We start from the raw sequence: 16121 nt of genomic DNA, 5'->3' as shown, positions 1-16121 counted from the left end.
AGTTGTTCTTCTATGTCCTGCTACCATGGACTGAATAACACCTTATGGTTACTGATGCGGAGGAATAACGTTCAATTTAAGTCCAGCTTCAATTCAATTGACTGCGTCGAGGCCTTTGACGGCCATAGCTGAGTCATAGCATCCCCAAAATATAAAAAATACCAAATGCATGAAACCACAGTTATGTGTGAGCATGGGCTGATTAGTCATTAGTCCATCGAGATGTCTTATTTAAGGGGAAAGAATGGGCGAGGTTGGGTGTGATGGCCCTGAAGAAAGAACCAGATGCCAGGTATAGTTTCACTGTAGAAACCCCCACGTTTGAATGGGCCCGGAGCGAGGATTGGGACACGTAATTGGAAGGGTTGCTGATTTCCCGCGGCTTGGTGATTAAGCTCGTGGAATATGGGTTGTGATATGCGTGTTGGCTGGAAATGATTTGACTTGGATGGGGTATGCACGATCAATAATATAATGTACTTATGTAAAGTAAATAATATTATGTACATGCTTATTATTCATGGGGCTAATAACTTAATGCACGATGTACATAGGATGTTAACAGGGTATTATATGTTGAGCTGTATAATGCTACATAGGGTGTATTTTAATACTGACATAGTACATGAGGATGAACTGTTGTCGTTTAGGGGAGGAAATCAAGGAATAGTTTAAGTAGAATTTCAGCTTTGGGTGTTGACGGTGGAGCTAGAGCTTCTTCCTTGACAGTCCTTGGGGGGAATGTTTTCCCCCTTTTCTGGTTTACAAGACCAGGGTAATGTATGATATACTACAGGGACTCTTCACTTTAGAAGGTTGTTTTCGATGGTGCTTGCGAGTGGTATGAAGATGAGAATTAGGGAGAAGTAGAGGATTGAGGCTAGTTGGCCGATAATTACGTATGGGTGTTCCACTGGCTGGCCGCCGATTCATGTTAGTGTTAGTAAGTCTGCTACTAAGAGTCAGAATACGCATTGACTAAGAGGTCGGAATATTATGCTTCGTTGTTTCGATATGTGCAGGGTGGGGATGAGTGCTAAGATTAAGATGGAGAGGATAAGAGCCAATACGCCGCCTAGTTTGTTGGGGATAGAACGTAGGATGGCGTAGGCAAATAGGAAATATCACTCTGGCTTAATATGAGGGGGAGTGCTGAGAGGGTTGGCTGGGGTGTAGTTGTCCGGGTCTCCTAGGAGATCAGGGGAGAATAATACTAGGGTCAGTAGGAGTAGGATCAGGAGGAGGAGTCCTAGGATATCTTTGATTGTGTAATATGGGTGGAATGGGATTTTATCTATGTCAGATGGGATTCCTGAGGGGTTGTTGGATCCTGTTTCGTGGAGGAATAGTAAATGGACGATTACTAGGGCTGTGATAATGAAGGGTAGGATGAAGTGGAAAGCAAAAAATCGGGTAAGGGTGGCTTTGTCTACCGAGAACCCACCTCAGATTCACTCGACGAGGGTGGTGCCAATATAGGGGATTGCTGACAGGAGGTTTGTAATAACCGTTGCTCCTCAGAAGGATATTTGGCCTCATGGTAGGACATAGCCTATGAATGCTGTGGCTATTACTGTGAGAAGTAGGATAATTCCAATGTTTCATGTTTCTAGGAATGTGTAAGAGCCATAGTAGAGGCCACGTCCTACGTGGATGAAGAGGCAGATGAAAAATATGGATGCTCCGTTGGCATGGAGGTAGCGAATGATTCATCCGTAGTTAACGTCTCGGCAGATATGGGTGACAGACGAGAAGGCAGTTGTTGTGTCTGATGTGTAGTGTATGGCTAGGAATAGGCCTGTTAGGATTTGGAGGATTAGGCAAATTCCTAGGAGGGAGCCAAAGTTTCATCATGATGAAATGTTTGAGGGGGCTGGTAGGTCGATGAAAGAGTGATTGATGATTTTAATTAGCGGGTGGGATTTTCGGATATTTGTCATTAGTGTTCTTATAGTTGAAATACAACGATGATTTTTCATGTCATTAGTCGTGGTTAGATTCCACGTAGGAATAATGATGACATATATTGTGTTTATTTTAAGCGTTATTTTTGTTATTGGTTTTGTAGGTTTTTCTTCAAAACCTTCGCCTATTTATGGGGGTTTAGTGTTGATTGTAAGTGGAGGGGTTGGTTGTGGTATTATTATGAATTTTGGAGGATCCTTTTTAGGATTGATGGTGTTTTTGATTTATCTGGGAGGAATGTTGGTTGTTTTTGGTTATACGACGGCTATGGCTACCGAGCAATACCCTGAGGTGTGGGTATCTAATACGACTGTTATGGGAGTGTTTCTTTTGGGGTTGTTGATGGAGGTTGTGTTAGTTTTGTATGTTCTGAAGAGTGAGGAAGTGGGGGTAGTGTTTAAGTTTAGTGGTATAGGGGATTGAGCTATTTATGATACTGGAGATTCTGGGGTGTTTAGTGAAGAGATTATGGGGGTTGCTGCATTGTATAGTTATGGGGCCTGGGTTGTGATTGTGACTGGTTGGTCGTTGCTTGTTGGAGTCTTGGTAATTTTAGAGGTTACTCGTGGAGATTAAAAAGTAGTATGCTTAGGGTAAGGGTAATGAGGAATGAGAGGAAATATAATTTGATTTGGCCTTTTTGGGTAGAAACTAGGATTGAGGTCTTTATTTGGAATTGGGAGATGGATTTTGGTAGGATGTTTTCTAGTCAGATTGAGTCTAGTAGAAGTGATGCTGATTTTTGGCTTATTGACAGGTTTGCGAGTGGTGGGAGTCGATGTATAATTGTTGGATAGTATCCTAGGAGGTTGGAGAATTTAAATGTATTGGTGGGGTGTTCTAGTTTTAGGTTATGTGTAATTAGGCTTAGTTCTAGAGCTAGTGTAAACCCTAGGATGGTTACTGCGAGGGCAGTAAGTTTTATGTAGGTAGGCATGGTTATTTCTGGGATGGTTGTAGGATAAATATTGTTAGAGATAAAGAATCCGGCGAAAATGCTGCCAATTAAGAGGCGTTTAATGGAGTTAATTAGAAAGGGGTTATTTTCGTTGATTGAGGTTAAGGGGAGAAAGCGGGGTTGTCCTAGGAGTGCGAAGAAGATAATTCGGGTGCTGTAGACAGCTGTGAGGGATGTGGCGATGAGGGTTATTAGTAGGGCTCAGGCGTTGGTGTACGATGTGTTGGCGGTTTCGATGATGAGGTCTTTGGAGTAAAAGCCTGTGAGGAAAGGTATACCGGTGAGTGCGAGGCTACCAATGATTAGGGATGTGGTGGTGAAGGGTATTGCATTAAACAGTCCGCCCATTTTTCGGATATCCTGCTCGTCATTTAGGCTATGGATGATGGATCCGGAGCATATGAATAGTATGGCTTTGAAGAATGCGTGAGTGCAGATGTGGAGGAATGCTAGGTAGGGTTGGTTGATACCGATGGTTACGATTATCAAGCCTAGTTGGCTGGAGGTGGAGAAGGCGATGATTTTTTTAATGTCGTTTTGGGTGAGTGCACAGATCGCTGTAAATAGTGTGGTAATAGCTCCTAGGCATAGGGTAAGGGATTGGATAGTTTTGTTATTTTCTATTAGTGGGTGGAAGCGGATTAGTAGGAAGACGCCTGCTACAACTATTGTGCTGGAGTGAAGTAGGGCTGAGACTGGTGTAGGACCTTCTATGGCCGAGGGAAGTCATGGGTGGAGTCCGAATTGGGCGGATTTACCAGTTGCGGCTAGGAGAAGGCCTAGGAGCGGGAGGTTGGTGAGGCTGGGGTCAAGTATAAAGATTTGTTGTAGGTCTCATGTGTTGGTATTGAATAGGAATCAGGCTATGGCTATGATGAAGCCAATGTCTCCAATGCGGTTGTATAGGATTGCTTGGAGGGCCGCAGTGTTAGCGTCTGTTCGACCATATCATCATCCAATTAGTAGGAATGATATGATGCCTACTCCTTCCCATCCGATGAACAGTTGGAAGAGGTTGTTGGCTGTGACTAAGATTATTATGGTGATGAGGAATGTGAGTAGGTATTTAAAAAATCGGGTGATGTAAGGATCCGAGTGCATGTATCATAGAGAGAATTCTATGATGGATCATGTTACGAATAGGGCTACTGGTACGAAGGCCATTGAGAAGTAGTCTAGTTTGAAGCTTAGAGATAGTTTGAGGGTTTGTATAGTTACTCAGTGTCAGTTCGAGATGATTGTTTCTTGTCCAGAGTGGATGAATATTATAGTGGGAATTAGGCTGGTAATGAAGGCGTATGAGATAATGTTTTTTACGTGATGTGGGTACGTACTGTTTTTGTGGGTATTAAGGATTGATGATATGATTGGTAGGGTTAGTACTGACAGTGAAACTAGTATGAGGGAGGAGAATATGTTAATTACTTTTACTTGGAGTTGCACCAATTTTTTGGCTCCTAAGACCAACGGATAGCTCCCATCCTTTAAAAGTTTGAGAGAGCCATGTTTGTTAAACATGGGGGCATGAATTAGCAGTTCTTGCATACTTTCTCGGTAAATAAGAAATATTGAGTTTCTATTTCTAGATCCACAATCTAGTGTTTTTGTTAAACTATATTTACAGTACGTAAAGCCTAGAATGATTTTGGGGTTAAGTGATAGGAGTAGTAGGGGAGTCATGTGGAGGGCTATGAGTGCGTTTTCTCGTGTGAATGAGGGTTTAATGTTATTGATATGGTGTGTATATTTTCCTCGTTGTGTAGTGATTAGCATATAGAGGGAGTAGAGAGCGGTAATGGTGATGTTAGCTCCTATAAGGATAATAGTAATATTTGATCATGAGAATGAGGATATTACTACGAATAGCTCTCCGATTAGATTAATGCTGGGAGGGAGGGCTAGGTTGGTTAGGCTGGCTAATAGTCATCAAGCTGCTATAAGGGGAAGGAGTGTTTGAAGTCCGCGGGCCAGGATTATGGTTCGGCTGTGAGTGCGTTCGTAATTTGAGTTTGCTAGGCAGAATAGTATCGATGATGTAAGACCGTGGGCGATTATTAGGGCTGTGGCCCCTATATAGCTTCATGGTGTTTGGATAAGGACGGCTACAATTACTAGGGCTATGTGGCTGACAGAGGAGTATGCAATAAGTGATTTTAGATCAGTTTGTCGTAAGCAGATAGAGCTAGTTATGATTATTCCTCATAGAGATAGTATAAGGAAGGGGTAGGCTATAAAGTTAGTTTGGGGGTTTAGTATTGTTGTGATTCGCAGTATTCCATAGCCCCCTAGTTTTAGTAGGACGGCTGCTAGTACTATGGATCCGGCGATTGGGGCTTCTACATGGGCCTTTGGAAGTCAGAGATGAAGGCCGTATAGGGGTATTTTAACTATAAACGCTATTATACATGCTAATCATAGGAAAATATTAGATCAAGAGTTGGGTAGTGTTTGGTTTCAGTATTGGATTAGTAGGAAGTTTAATGAGCCTGTTAGGTTCTGGATGGAGATTAGTGCGACTAAGAGTGGGAGGGAGCCTACTAGTGTGTAGAACAGAAAATAGAGACCTGCGTTTAGGCGCTCTGTTTGGTTGCCTCAGCGGGTGATGATAATTAGTGTTGGAACTAGTGTGGCTTCGAATAGAATGTAGAAGGAGATTAGTTCTGTGGCGGTAAAAGTTATAATTAGGAAAGTTTGAAGTATGACTAGCATGGTGATGTAGAGTTTTTTTCGGATTAGTGGTTCTTTCGATAGGTGATGTTGGCTGGCTATGAGTATTAGTGGAAGTAGCCATGTTGTTAGTACTAGTAGTGGGGCTGATAGGGGGTCAGAGAAGAATATTAGTGAGAAGTTTAGGCTGTTGTTGTTAGGCTGATTTAGAAGGGATAGGCTGATAAGGCTGATTAATAGACTGTAGGTTGTAGCGTTAATTCAGATTATGTTCTTTTTTGATAGTCATGTAAGAGGTATAAGTATGATTGTAGGAATGATAATTTTTAGCATTGGAGAAGGTTAAGGTTTTGTACGTGGTCCACTCCATAAGTATTGGAGACTATGACTAGTAAGGATAGTCCTAATGCTGCTTCGCAGGCAGCGAATACCAGTAAGATAATGGGTATTATGCTGGCTAGTGTAAAATGGGTGTTTAGGACTATTATGGTTGCTATGACGAATAGTGACAGTATTATTCCCTCTAGGCATAGAAGTGAGGACATTAGGTGGGATCGGTACATTAGTAGACCTATGAGGGAAATTGTGAATGCCAGGAAGATATTAATGTGGACTAGTGACATGTTGGTAATTATGAAGTTAATCATAGTTTAATGAGTCGAAATCATTTGTTTTAGTTTAAACTAATTACCATACTCAGTTCATTCTAGTCCTTTTTGGGTTCATTCGTAGGCTAGGCTGATAGCTAGGAGGGAGATTAGGATTAGTGCTATGATAAGTATAGTGTTCAGGTTGGTTGTCTGGGATGCTCATGGAAGAGGTAATAGGAGGGCGATTTCTAGGTCGAACAGCAGAAATGTGATGGCCACTAAGAAGAATTTTATTGAGAAAGGGAGGCGTGCTGACCCTATTGGGTCAAATCCGCATTCGTATGGGCTGGTTTTTTCTGCATAGATGTTTAGTTGTGGTAGTCAGAATGCGATGAGTACGAGTAGCGAGGCTAGTAATGTGTTGGTGAGGAGTGTTAGTATGAGGTTTATTATTCTTTTTCGGGTTGTACCGAAGCTGATTGATTGGAAGTCAATTGTACTGGTCAATACTAAAAGAACAGGATCCTCATCAATAGATAGAGACATATAAGAATAGTCAAACTACGTCGACGAAGTGTCAGTATCAAGCGGCTGCTTCAAATCCGAAATGATGGCTGGATGTAAAGTGGAATTTTAGTTGGCGTAGGAAGCATACGATAAGGAAGGTGGATCCGATGATTACGTGTAGTCCGTGGAATCCCGTTGCCACGAAAAATGTTGATCCGTACACCCCGTCTGAAATGGTGAATGAAGCTTCGTAGTATTCTGAGGCTTGGAGGAGGGTGAAATACACGCCTAATGAGATTGTGATGAATAGGCCTTGGAGCATATTTTTACGGTTCCCTTCTATCAGGCTATGGTGGGCTCAGGTGATAGAGACTCCAGATGCTAGGAGCACTGAGGTGTTGAGTAAAGGGACTTCTAGGGGGTTTAAGGGATGAATACCTGTGGGTGGTCAGCAGCCGCCTAGTTCGGGTGTGGGAGCTAGGCTTGAGTGGTAGAAGGCTCAGAAGAAGCCAGAGAAGAAGAAGACTTCTGAGATGATGAAAAGGATTATGCCGTATCGGAGTCCTTTTTGGACGATTGATGTGTGATGGCCTTGGAATGTGCTTTCTCGGATGATGTCTCGTCATCATTGATACATAGTAAGGATGTTGGTTAATAGTCCTAAAGCTAGAAGTAGAGTTGAGTTAAAGTGGAATCACATGGCTAATCCTGATGTTATTAGAAGGGCTGATAAGGCTCCTGTAAGTGGTCATGGGCTGGGGTTTACTATGTGGTAGGCGTGGGTTTGGTGGGTCATTAGGTGTTATCATGTAGGTAGAGGCTTACTAGGAGAGTGAATACGTAGGCTTGGATTATGGCTACCGCGAATTCGAGGATAGTCAGTAGGACTAGAATAATAAATGTAATAAGGGCTGTTGAGGGGCTAATGTTTATGAGGGCTAGTGTTGCTCCGCCGATAAGATGAATTAGAAGATGTCCGGCGGTAATGTTAGCAGTTAGCCGAACGGCTAGAGCTACAGGTTGAATAAATAGGCTGATAGTTTCAATAATTACTAGTATGGGAATGAGGAAAATAGGGGTTCCTTGAGGTAAAAAGTGGGCTAGGGCTGCTTTTGTTTTATGACGAAAGCCTATGAATACCGTTCCTGCTCATAGGGGAATGGCTATGCCTAGGTTTATTGATAGTTGTGTTGTTGGTGTAAATGAGTGAGGTAGTAGACCTAGTAAGTTTGTTGAGCCAATAAATAGGATCAGCGACATGAGTATGAGGGTTCAGGTTTGTCCTTTGTTGTTGTGGATAGCTATTATTTGTTTTGATGTAAGTTGGACTAGTCATTGTTGAATTGAGATTAGGCGGTTGTTAATTAGTCGGTTGGATGAAGGGAATAGGATGCTGGGGAATATAATAATTAGGATTACAATAGGGAGGCCTATTATTGTTGGGGTAGCGAAAGAGGCGAATAGATTTTCGTTCATTTTGATTCTCAAGGGGTGAGGTGCTTAATTATTTTAGTTGTTTTTGCTTCTGGGTGTGTTGGGAAAGAGTGTTTTGAAATTTTTAGTTGAAATACAATAAATAGAGTTAGGATTATTGAGACGATATTAATAAATCATGTTGATGTATCCAACTGTGGCATATCACTAGGGAGGGGTTTAGACCCTCAGTCTTTAACTTAAAAGGTTAATGCTATAATAGCTTCTTAGTGATTTTATAATATTGATGCAGATCATTCTTCGAAGTGTTTCAGTGGAACTAGTTCGAGGACAATTGGTATAAAGCTGTGGTTTGATCCGCAGATCTCCGAGCATTGGCCGTAGTAAAGGCCTGGTCGGGAGGCTACGAGAGTTGTCTGATTTAGGCGCCCAGGAATGGCATCTGTTTTTAGGCCTAGAGAGGGGACAGCTCATGAGTGTAAGACGTCTTCGGATGAAATTAGTATCCGGATAGTTATTTCTATAGGGAGAACCACTCGGTTGTCGACTTCTAGAAGACGTAGTTCTCCTGGTTTTAGGTCTGATGTGGGGATTATGTAGGAGTCGAAGGTTAGGTCTTCATAATCAGTGTACTCGTAACTTCAGTATCATTGGTGGCCTATTGTTTTGACTGTGAGAGACGGGTTGTTGATTTCATCTATTATGTAAAGAATTCGTAGGGATGGAAGGGCAATTAAAATGAGGATGATGGCTGGTAGAATAGTTCAAATTGTTTCTACTTCTTGGGCGTCTATGGTGCTGGTGTGGGTTAATTTAGTTGTTAGTATTGATGAGATGATATATAGTACTAGAGAGCTAATTAGGAATACGATTATTAGCGTGTGGTCGTGGAAGTGTAGGAGTTCTTCTATAATAGGGGATGTTGCGTCTTGGAATCCTAATTGGAAGGGGTAGGCCATAGAGGTATATAGGGGTTTAACCTATAATTTAACTTTGACAAAGTTATGTAATTTTTACTAATACCTCGTTTAATGGAGAAAGACATAGTGGTTATGATATTGGCTTGAAACCAGTTAGAGGGGGTTCGATTCCTTCCTTTCTTATTTTAGGTTTACATAGGCGGGTTCTTCGAATGTGTGATATGGTGGGGGGCATCCGTGTAGTCATTCTAGGTTAGTTGAGGTTAGCTCTACTGTAGAGACTTCTCGTTTAGATGCGAATGCTTCCCAGATCATGAAGATTATTAGTATTACTGCTGTGAGTGAAATAAAAGATCCTATGGATGAAATGGTGTTTCATGTTGTGTATGCGTCTGGATAATCGGAATAGCGTCGTGGTATTCCTGAGAGGCCAAGGAAGTGTTGTGGGAAGAAAGTTATATTGACCCCTACGAATATAATTGTAAAGTGAATTTTTGCTCAGGTTTGGTTGAGTGTGTATCCTGAGAATAGAGGGAATCAGTGAACGAATCCTCCTATAATGGCGAAGACTGCTCCTATGGACAGAACATAGTGGAAATGTGCTACAACATAATAAGTGTCGTGAAGAACAATATCTAGGGATGAGTTAGCCAAGACGATTCCTGTTAGACCACCTACTGTGAATAAGAAGATGAAGCCTAGGGCTCAGAGTATAGCTGGAGACCATTTGATATTTCCTCCGTGCAGGGTAGCTAATCAGCTGAATACTTTTACACCGGTAGGGATGGCAATGATTATGGTAGCTGATGTAAAGTATGCTCGTGTATCGACGTCTATACCTACTGTAAACATGTGGTGAGCTCATACGATGAAGCCTAGAAAGCCGATGGATATTATAGCTCACACCATACCCATGTAGCCGAAAGGTTCTTTTTTACCTGAATAGTATGTAACGATGTGTGAGATTATACCAAAGCCTGGCAGGATGAGAATGTAGACTTCGGGATGTCCGAAAAATCAGAATAGGTGTTGATAAAGGATTGGGTCCCCACCCCCTGCAGGGTCGAAGAAGGTAGTGTTTAGATTACGGTCTGTGAGGAGCATGGTAATACCGGCTGCTAGGACTGGAAGGGCTAGAAGAAGGAGTACTGCCGTAATAAGGACAGATCAAACGAATAGAGGAGTTTGGTATTGAGATAGAGCTGGTGGTTTTATGTTGATGATTGTGGTAATGAAATTGATGGCACCTAAAATTGAAGATACACCAGCCAGGTGGAGAGAGAAAATGGTTAAGTCAACAGAAGCCCCTGCGTGCGCTAGATTTCCAGCTAGGGGAGGATATACGGTTCAGCCTGTTCCAGCGCCCGCTTCAATTATTGAAGAAGCAAGAAGAAGTAGGAATGATGGGGGAAGTAATCAGAAGCTTATGTTGTTTATTCGGGGAAAAGCTATATCAGGTGCTCCAATTATTAAGGGGACTAATCAGTTCCCAAATCCTCCGATCATAATGGGTATGACTATGAAGAAAATTATTACGAATGCGTGGGCGGTCACAATGACATTGTAGATCTGGTCATCTCCTAGTAGGGTCCCAGGTTGGCCTAATTCAGCACGGATTAGGAGACTTAGGGCGGTTCCTACTATTCCAGCTCAAGCGCCGAATAGGAGGTATAGAGTACCGATGTCTTTGTGGTTAGTCGAAAATAATCAGCGGTTGATGAACATAGGTAAGATGGCTGAGTAAGCATTAGACTGTAAATCTAAAGACAGAGGTTGGAATCCTCTTCTTATCAAGTCCCGTGGTGAATTTCACATTGAATTGCAAATTCAAAGGAGCAGCTTCAATTCTGCCGGGGCTTCTCCCGCCTTTTTTTCTAGGCGGCGGGAGAAGTAGATTGAAGCCAGTTGATTAGGGTATTTAGCTGTTAACTAAAGTTTCGTGGGATGATAGCCCACCAATCTAGTAAGGGCTTAGCTTAATGAAAGTGTTTGATTTGCGTTCAATTGATGTGAGATAGAGTCTTGCAGTCCTTAGTACGCAGGAATTAAGTGAATATACTTACTTAGAGCTTTGAAGGCTCTTGGTCTGGATGTTAACCTAAATTCCTAGTCTAGAATTGATAGTATGGGGGTTAGGGGGAGGAGTAGGGAGGAAGCGATGATTAATGGGGGAAGGAGAGTAATTTGTTTGGTTTCGAATTGTCATTTTATTTTTATGTTGTTTGTGGATGGGAATATAGTTAGGGAGGTGGAGTAAGTTAGTCGTATGTAGAAGTATAGATTGAGTAGTGCCATGATAGCCATTAGAGTGGGGAGAATGATGCTGCTGTTTTTGGTGAGTTCTTGGATGATTATTCATTTAGGTATAAATCCTGATAGTGGGGGGAGGCCTCCTATGGATAGCAAGGTAATCAGGATTAATGTGGTGGTTAGGGGTGTTTTGTTTCATGTGTGTGAGAGTGATAGTGTTGTGGTGGAGGAGCTGTGAATAAACAGTATGAATATTGTGAGTGTTATTGTAATGTAAATTAGTATATTTAGTATTGTCAGTGTTGGGTTGTATACTAAGACAGCTGTTATTCATCCTATATGAGCAATTGATGAGTATGCTATAATTTTTCGTAGTTGGGTTTGGTTGAGACCACCTCAGCCTCCTACTAGGATTGACAGCACGGCTATGGTTAGTAAGATGTTCAGGTTGATTGAGGGTGAAATTTGGTATAGGACTGATATTGGGGCTAGTTTTTGTCATGTGAGTAGGATGAGGCCTGATGTTAGTGAGATACCTTGTGTGACTTCGGGCACTCAGAAATGGAATGGTGTGAGTCCAAGTTTTATGGCGAGGGCTGAGGTTATGATGATGGATGCTGTGGGGTTGAAAACTTTTGTGATAGTTCATTGGCTTGAGTATATAAGGTTAATGATGATTGCTATTATGAGGAGTATGGATGCGGTGGCTTGGGTTAGGAAGTACTTGGTGGAGGCTTCTATGGCTCGGGGACTGTATTTTTTTATTAGGATGGGGATGATGGCTAGTAGATTTATTTCGAATCCGATTCAGATTATTAGCCAGTGTGAGCTTATTATGACGATTATAGTTCCTAGAAAAACTGTTATTAGAATAATTGTGAGGATGAGGGGGTTTATTAGTACGGGAAGGGTGTAATCCAACATTTTCGGGGTATGGGCCCGATAGCTTATTTAGCTGACCTTACTTGTAGGACATGGTGTAATTTGGTAGCACGGAGGATTTTGAATTCTCAGGAGCAGGTTCAATTCCTGTGGTTCTAGAAATAAGAGGGTTTGAACCTCTATGTTTTACTCTATCAAAGTAACTCTTTTGTCAGACATATTTCCTATGTTTGTGGTGGGATGCTGGATAGTATGATTGGTAGTGAGACATGTCATATGCAGAGAGCTAGTGTGAGTGGAAGGAAGTTTTTTCATAGGAGGTGTATAAGTTGGTCATATCGAAATCGTGGGTAGGATGCTCGAATTCATAGGAAAGAGCATGTTAGAAGGAGAGCTTTAATGGTGAAATTAATTGAGTAGAGTTCTGGTAGGTAGGGGTTGTGAAATGCTCCTAGAAATAGGGTTGTTGTGAAGATGTTTATTATGATGATGTTTGCATATTCTGCCAGGAAAAATAGAGCAAATGGGCCGGCTGCATATTCAACATTGAATCCGGAGACGAGTTCTGATTCTCCTTCTGTTAGGTCGAATGGAGCTCGGTTGGTTTCAGCTAATGTTGAGATGAATCATATTATGGCTAAGGGTCATGATGGGAAGATTAATCATAGGTATTCTTGGGTGGTGATAAGTGTTGATAGTGTGAACGATCCGCTTATTAGGAGGACTGAGAGTAGAATAATTGCTAGAGTTACTTCGTATGAAATGGTTTGTGCTACTGCTCGTAGGGCTCCAATTAGAGCGTATTTTGAGTTTGAGGCTCATCCTGATCAAAGGATCGAGTAGACAGCTAGGCTGGATATGGCTAGTATGAATAGGATTCCCAGGTTTATATTAATTAGTGGGTATGGTATGGGTAGAGGGATTCATATGGTTAAGGCTAGGGTAAGGGCTAGGATTGGTGCGATAATAAATATAGATGTTGATGATGTTAGTGGTCGTAGTGGTTCTTTGATAAATAGTTTGAGGGCATCGGCAATGGGTTGTAGTAGGCCATAGGGGCCTACGATGTTGGGTCCTTTACGAAGTTGTATGTAGCCTAAGACTTTTCGTTCAACTAGTGTGAGGAATGCTACGGCGAGCAGGATTGGGACGATTAGGAGGAGAACATTGATTATAAACATGTTGTTAGGGAGAGGAGTTGAACCTCTGGGTATAAAGGTTTAAGTTTTACGCAATTTCCGGGCTCTGCCACCCTAACGAGCCCTGTTCTAGGGCGGTGAGGTTAATAAATTAGTTAGATTTAGATTATGTCATCTATTAGTTTGAGGGCGCTTCTTGTAAAGTGGGCCCTACTTTTCTTGTCCTTTCGTACTGGGAAAAGTGTAGAATAGATAGAAACCGACCTGGATTACTCCGGTCTGAACTCAGATCACGTAAGACTTTAATCGTTGAACAAACGAACCCTTAATAGCGGTTGCACCATTAGGATGTCTTGATCCAACATCGAGGTCGTAAACCCTAATTGTCGATATGGACTCTGGAATAGGATTGCGCTGTTATCCCTAGGGTAACTTGTTCCGTTGATCAATGGTTTGGATCAATAAGTGATTATATATTTTGACTGGTTAGTCTAGATTTAAATCACTCGGAGGTTGTTTTGTTCTCCGAGGTCACCCCAACCGAAATTGCTGATTCAATCAAAAGTTTTGTTGTCCCTGGGGTTAGGTTTGTATGTTGTTTTTGTGAATCAGTTAATTAAAGCTCCATAGGGTCTTCTCGTCTTATTTAGTTATTCCCGCCTCTTCACGGGAAGGTCAATTTCACTGATTGGAAGTAAGAGACAGTAAAACCCTCGTGTGGCCATTCATACAAGTCCCTATTTAGGGAACAAGTGATTATGCTACCTTTGCACGGTTAGGATACCGCGGCCGTTTAAACAGATGTCACTGGGCAGGCAGTGCCTCTAATACTGGGGATGCTAGAGGTGATGTTTTTGGTAAACAGGCGGGGTTTGTGTTTGCCGAGTTCCTTTTACTTCTTTTAATCTTTCCTTATGGGTGCATGCCTGTGTTGGGTTAACAATAATTTAAATAGGTGATTAGTTTTTGGGTTGTGTCTATTCTGTTGTTAACTATCAGTGAGTATTCGTTCTGATATAGGCTTATGCAAGGAGAAATAATTCTTGTTACTCATATTAACATTATTGCTTCTATGTGTTAATAGAATAGTCCAGTATAAGATTAGGAGTTAGTTTGAGTTTATTCTTGGGATTAAGATAGATGAGACGTTGAGCTTGAACGCTTTCTTAATTGATGGCTGCTTTTAAGCCAACTATGGGGTTATCTTATTCTTACTCTCTAATAAAGGTTGTACCCTGTATCTAAAAAGCTGTACCTTTTTAGATTATAATTTAAGTTTACATTGGAATTGAGTGGTTTTTAGGTAAAATTAAATTTGAACTGAAATTCTGTTTCTGGACAACCAGCTATCACCAGGCTCGTTGGGCTTTTCACCTCTACCTATAAATCTTCTCACTATTTTGCGACATAGATGAGTTAGTTCTTTGTAACTGTTCGTAGGTAGCTCGTCTGGTTTCGGGGTGCTTAGCTTAAGTTCTCTTTGCTAAGTTTATTCTAGTTAAATCATTATGCAGAAGGTAAAAGGGGTAAGCTTTGCTGTTTAGTACTTTTAATGTGTATCTTTCATCGTTCCCTTACGGTACTTTCTCTATAGCGCCAGGTTAAAATTTCTATCTCCTATACTTTAATGATTTAGTGAATGTTTTAGTTGAGTGACTAAGGGTAGTTGAGTTGAATGTTGTTTGGGCTAGCTTTAGTTCAAAGTGTTCATTTTGAATGAAATCTTCTAGGTGTAAGCTAGATGCTTTGTTTAAGCTACACTTTGGTTATCCAAGTACACCTTCCGGTATACTTACCTTGTTACGACTTGTCTCCTTTCATATGTTTGGGTCACGATTTTGTGTTATATTGTGATTTGTGATATTTAAGGAGGGTGACGGGCGGTGTGTGCGCGCTTCATGGCCTTATTCAATTAAGCTCTCTATTCTTAATTTACTGCTAAATCCTCCTTCGGTCTCCAATTTCATAGAGACTTTCGTTTGGGTTAAGTTCTTGTTCTTAGGGTAGAAAATGTAGCCCATTTCTCTCCATCTCATGGGCTACACCTTGACCTAACGTTTTTATGTTGGATGATTGTGCTTACTTCGATACCTTGTTTAGGGTTTGCTGAAGATGGCGGTATATAGGCTGGATTAGCAAGAGATGGTAGGGTTTATCGGGGTTTATCGATTACGGAACAGGCTCCTCTAGAGGGATGTAAAGCACCGCCAAGTCCTTTGAGTTTTAGGCTGTTGCTAGTAGTACTCTGGCGAATAACTTTGTTGTGATGAGTTATTTTAGTTTAGGGCTAAGCATAGTGGGGTATCTAATCCCAGTTTGGGTCTTAGCTATCGTGTGGTCAGAGGCATTAAAGTCACTTTCGTAGTCTATTTTACTTTGGTTGTAGCTTTTTACAGCTTAACTGGGTTTTAACTTTATTTTGGTATAGGTCTTTGACACGCTTTACGCCGGGGGTTTATTAATTTGGGTTAATCGTATGACCGCGGTGGCTGGCACGAATTTTACCAACCCTAATTTAATATAACTTAGTCGAACTTTCGTTCATGGCTTAATTTTTATCACTGCTGTGTCCCGTGGGGGTGTGGCTGAGCAAGGTGTCATGAGCTACTTTCTAGTGTGCTTGATACCTGCTCCTTTTAATCGTAGAGTGCGATTTAGAGGGCATTCTCACTGGGGTGCGGATACTTGCATGTGTAATTCTATTAATAACTAATAAAAAGGCTAGGACCAAGCCTATCTGTTTATGGAGTAAAAATACTCATCTAGGCATTTTCAGTGCCTTGCTTTAATACTATTAAGCTACATTAAC

At 41.5% G+C, this 16121-nt stretch overlaps 13 protein-coding genes and 24 non-coding genes across 37 annotated transcripts, besides 1 other annotated feature; 9 read left to right on the top strand and 28 right to left on the bottom strand. All coding sequences in view use genetic code 2, as the record gives it.

The window, feature by feature from the left end:
• Positions 1 to 660: part of a D loop that runs on past the window's edge.
• EW37_mgt22 lies at positions 661 to 726 on the top strand. The gene has a single exon. It is a non-coding gene; the product is annotated as a tRNA-Pro (tRNA).
• A 1-nt stretch (position 727) lies between these two features.
• EW37_mgt21 lies at positions 728 to 800 on the bottom strand. The gene has a single exon. It is a non-coding gene; the product is annotated as a tRNA-Thr (tRNA).
• Positions 801 to 1940, bottom strand: CYTB (cytochrome b). Its single transcript has one exon. It carries the CDS (start codon positions 1938 to 1940, stop codon positions 801 to 803), a length of 1140 nt encoding a protein of 379 aa, YP_009700119.1.
• A 4-nt stretch (positions 1941 to 1944) lies between these two features.
• EW37_mgt20 lies at positions 1945 to 2013 on the top strand. The gene has a single exon. It is a non-coding gene; the product is annotated as a tRNA-Glu (tRNA).
• Positions 2014 to 2541, top strand: ND6 (NADH dehydrogenase subunit 6). The gene has a single exon. It carries the CDS (start codon positions 2014 to 2016, stop codon positions 2539 to 2541), a length of 528 nt encoding a protein of 175 aa, YP_009700118.1.
• Positions 2525 to 4339, bottom strand: ND5 (NADH dehydrogenase subunit 5). Its single transcript has one exon. It carries the CDS (start codon positions 4337 to 4339, stop codon positions 2525 to 2527), a length of 1815 nt encoding a protein of 604 aa, YP_009700117.1.
• Positions 4340 to 4345: 6 nt separating this feature from the next.
• On the bottom strand, positions 4346 to 4415 carry EW37_mgt19. The gene has a single exon. It is a non-coding gene; the product is annotated as a tRNA-Leu (tRNA).
• Position 4416: 1 nt separating this feature from the next.
• EW37_mgt18 lies at positions 4417 to 4476 on the bottom strand. Its single transcript has one exon. It is a non-coding gene; the product is annotated as a tRNA-Ser (tRNA).
• On the bottom strand, positions 4477 to 4545 carry EW37_mgt17. Its single transcript has one exon. It is a non-coding gene; the product is annotated as a tRNA-His (tRNA).
• ND4 (NADH dehydrogenase subunit 4) lies at positions 4546 to 5923 on the bottom strand. The gene has a single exon. A coding segment is annotated over exon 1 (1378 nt).
• Positions 5917 to 6213, bottom strand: ND4L (NADH dehydrogenase subunit 4L). Its single transcript has one exon. It carries the CDS (start codon positions 6211 to 6213, stop codon positions 5917 to 5919), a length of 297 nt encoding a protein of 98 aa, YP_009700115.1.
• A 1-nt stretch (position 6214) lies between these two features.
• Positions 6215 to 6283, bottom strand: EW37_mgt16. The gene has a single exon. It is a non-coding gene; the product is annotated as a tRNA-Arg (tRNA).
• A 1-nt stretch (position 6284) lies between these two features.
• On the bottom strand, positions 6285 to 6630 carry ND3 (NADH dehydrogenase subunit 3). The gene has a single exon. A coding segment is annotated over exon 1 (346 nt).
• Positions 6631 to 6699, bottom strand: EW37_mgt15. Its single transcript has one exon. It is a non-coding gene; the product is annotated as a tRNA-Gly (tRNA).
• Positions 6700 to 7483, bottom strand: COX3 (cytochrome c oxidase subunit III). Its single transcript has one exon. A coding segment is annotated over exon 1 (784 nt).
• Positions 7483 to 8163, bottom strand: ATP6 (ATP synthase F0 subunit 6). Its single transcript has one exon. It carries the CDS (start codon positions 8161 to 8163, stop codon positions 7483 to 7485), a length of 681 nt encoding a protein of 226 aa, YP_009700112.1.
• On the bottom strand, positions 8121 to 8324 carry ATP8 (ATP synthase F0 subunit 8). The gene has a single exon. The coding sequence runs from the start codon at positions 8322 to 8324 to the stop codon at positions 8121 to 8123; it is 204 nt and encodes a 67-aa protein (YP_009700111.1).
• Position 8325: 1 nt separating this feature from the next.
• Positions 8326 to 8393, bottom strand: EW37_mgt14. Its single transcript has one exon. It is a non-coding gene; the product is annotated as a tRNA-Lys (tRNA).
• Positions 8394 to 8396: 3 nt separating this feature from the next.
• COX2 (cytochrome c oxidase subunit II) lies at positions 8397 to 9080 on the bottom strand. Its single transcript has one exon. The coding sequence runs from the start codon at positions 9078 to 9080 to the stop codon at positions 8397 to 8399; it is 684 nt and encodes a 227-aa protein (YP_009700110.1).
• Positions 9081 to 9147, bottom strand: EW37_mgt13. The gene has a single exon. It is a non-coding gene; the product is annotated as a tRNA-Asp (tRNA).
• Positions 9148 to 9155: 8 nt separating this feature from the next.
• On the top strand, positions 9156 to 9224 carry EW37_mgt12. The gene has a single exon. It is a non-coding gene; the product is annotated as a tRNA-Ser (tRNA).
• Positions 9222 to 10766, bottom strand: COX1 (cytochrome c oxidase subunit I). The gene has a single exon. It carries the CDS (start codon positions 10764 to 10766, stop codon positions 9222 to 9224), a length of 1545 nt encoding a protein of 514 aa, YP_009700109.1.
• A 1-nt stretch (position 10767) lies between these two features.
• On the top strand, positions 10768 to 10834 carry EW37_mgt11. The gene has a single exon. It is a non-coding gene; the product is annotated as a tRNA-Tyr (tRNA).
• EW37_mgt10 lies at positions 10835 to 10901 on the top strand. The gene has a single exon. It is a non-coding gene; the product is annotated as a tRNA-Cys (tRNA).
• A 31-nt stretch (positions 10902 to 10932) lies between these two features.
• EW37_mgt09 lies at positions 10933 to 11005 on the top strand. Its single transcript has one exon. It is a non-coding gene; the product is annotated as a tRNA-Asn (tRNA).
• A 1-nt stretch (position 11006) lies between these two features.
• EW37_mgt08 lies at positions 11007 to 11075 on the top strand. The gene has a single exon. It is a non-coding gene; the product is annotated as a tRNA-Ala (tRNA).
• Positions 11076 to 11080: 5 nt separating this feature from the next.
• Positions 11081 to 11149, bottom strand: EW37_mgt07. The gene has a single exon. It is a non-coding gene; the product is annotated as a tRNA-Trp (tRNA).
• On the bottom strand, positions 11150 to 12188 carry ND2 (NADH dehydrogenase subunit 2). Its single transcript has one exon. A coding segment is annotated over exon 1 (1039 nt).
• EW37_mgt06 lies at positions 12189 to 12257 on the bottom strand. The gene has a single exon. It is a non-coding gene; the product is annotated as a tRNA-Met (tRNA).
• Positions 12258 to 12259: 2 nt separating this feature from the next.
• On the top strand, positions 12260 to 12332 carry EW37_mgt05. Its single transcript has one exon. It is a non-coding gene; the product is annotated as a tRNA-Gln (tRNA).
• Positions 12330 to 12398, bottom strand: EW37_mgt04. The gene has a single exon. It is a non-coding gene; the product is annotated as a tRNA-Ile (tRNA).
• ND1 (NADH dehydrogenase subunit 1) lies at positions 12399 to 13354 on the bottom strand. Its single transcript has one exon. A coding segment is annotated over exon 1 (956 nt).
• A 2-nt stretch (positions 13355 to 13356) lies between these two features.
• On the bottom strand, positions 13357 to 13431 carry EW37_mgt03. Its single transcript has one exon. It is a non-coding gene; the product is annotated as a tRNA-Leu (tRNA).
• EW37_mgr01 lies at positions 13432 to 15010 on the bottom strand. The gene has a single exon. It is a non-coding gene; the product is annotated as a 16S ribosomal RNA (ribosomal RNA).
• EW37_mgt02 lies at positions 15011 to 15077 on the bottom strand. The gene has a single exon. It is a non-coding gene; the product is annotated as a tRNA-Val (tRNA).
• On the bottom strand, positions 15078 to 16050 carry EW37_mgr02. Its single transcript has one exon. It is a non-coding gene; the product is annotated as a 12S ribosomal RNA (ribosomal RNA).
• EW37_mgt01 lies at positions 16051 to 16121 on the bottom strand. The gene has a single exon. It is a non-coding gene; the product is annotated as a tRNA-Phe (tRNA).

The sequence above is a fragment of the mitochondrial genome of Equus burchellii (assembly GCF_021613505.1).
Source record: "Equus burchellii quagga isolate QUAGGA mitochondrion, complete genome".
In the NCBI taxonomy this organism is placed as follows: domain Eukaryota; kingdom Metazoa; phylum Chordata; class Mammalia; order Perissodactyla; family Equidae; genus Equus; species Equus quagga.
The sequence above is the reverse complement of the archived record's forward strand: the minus strand, read 5'-3'. Positions and strand labels throughout refer to the sequence as shown.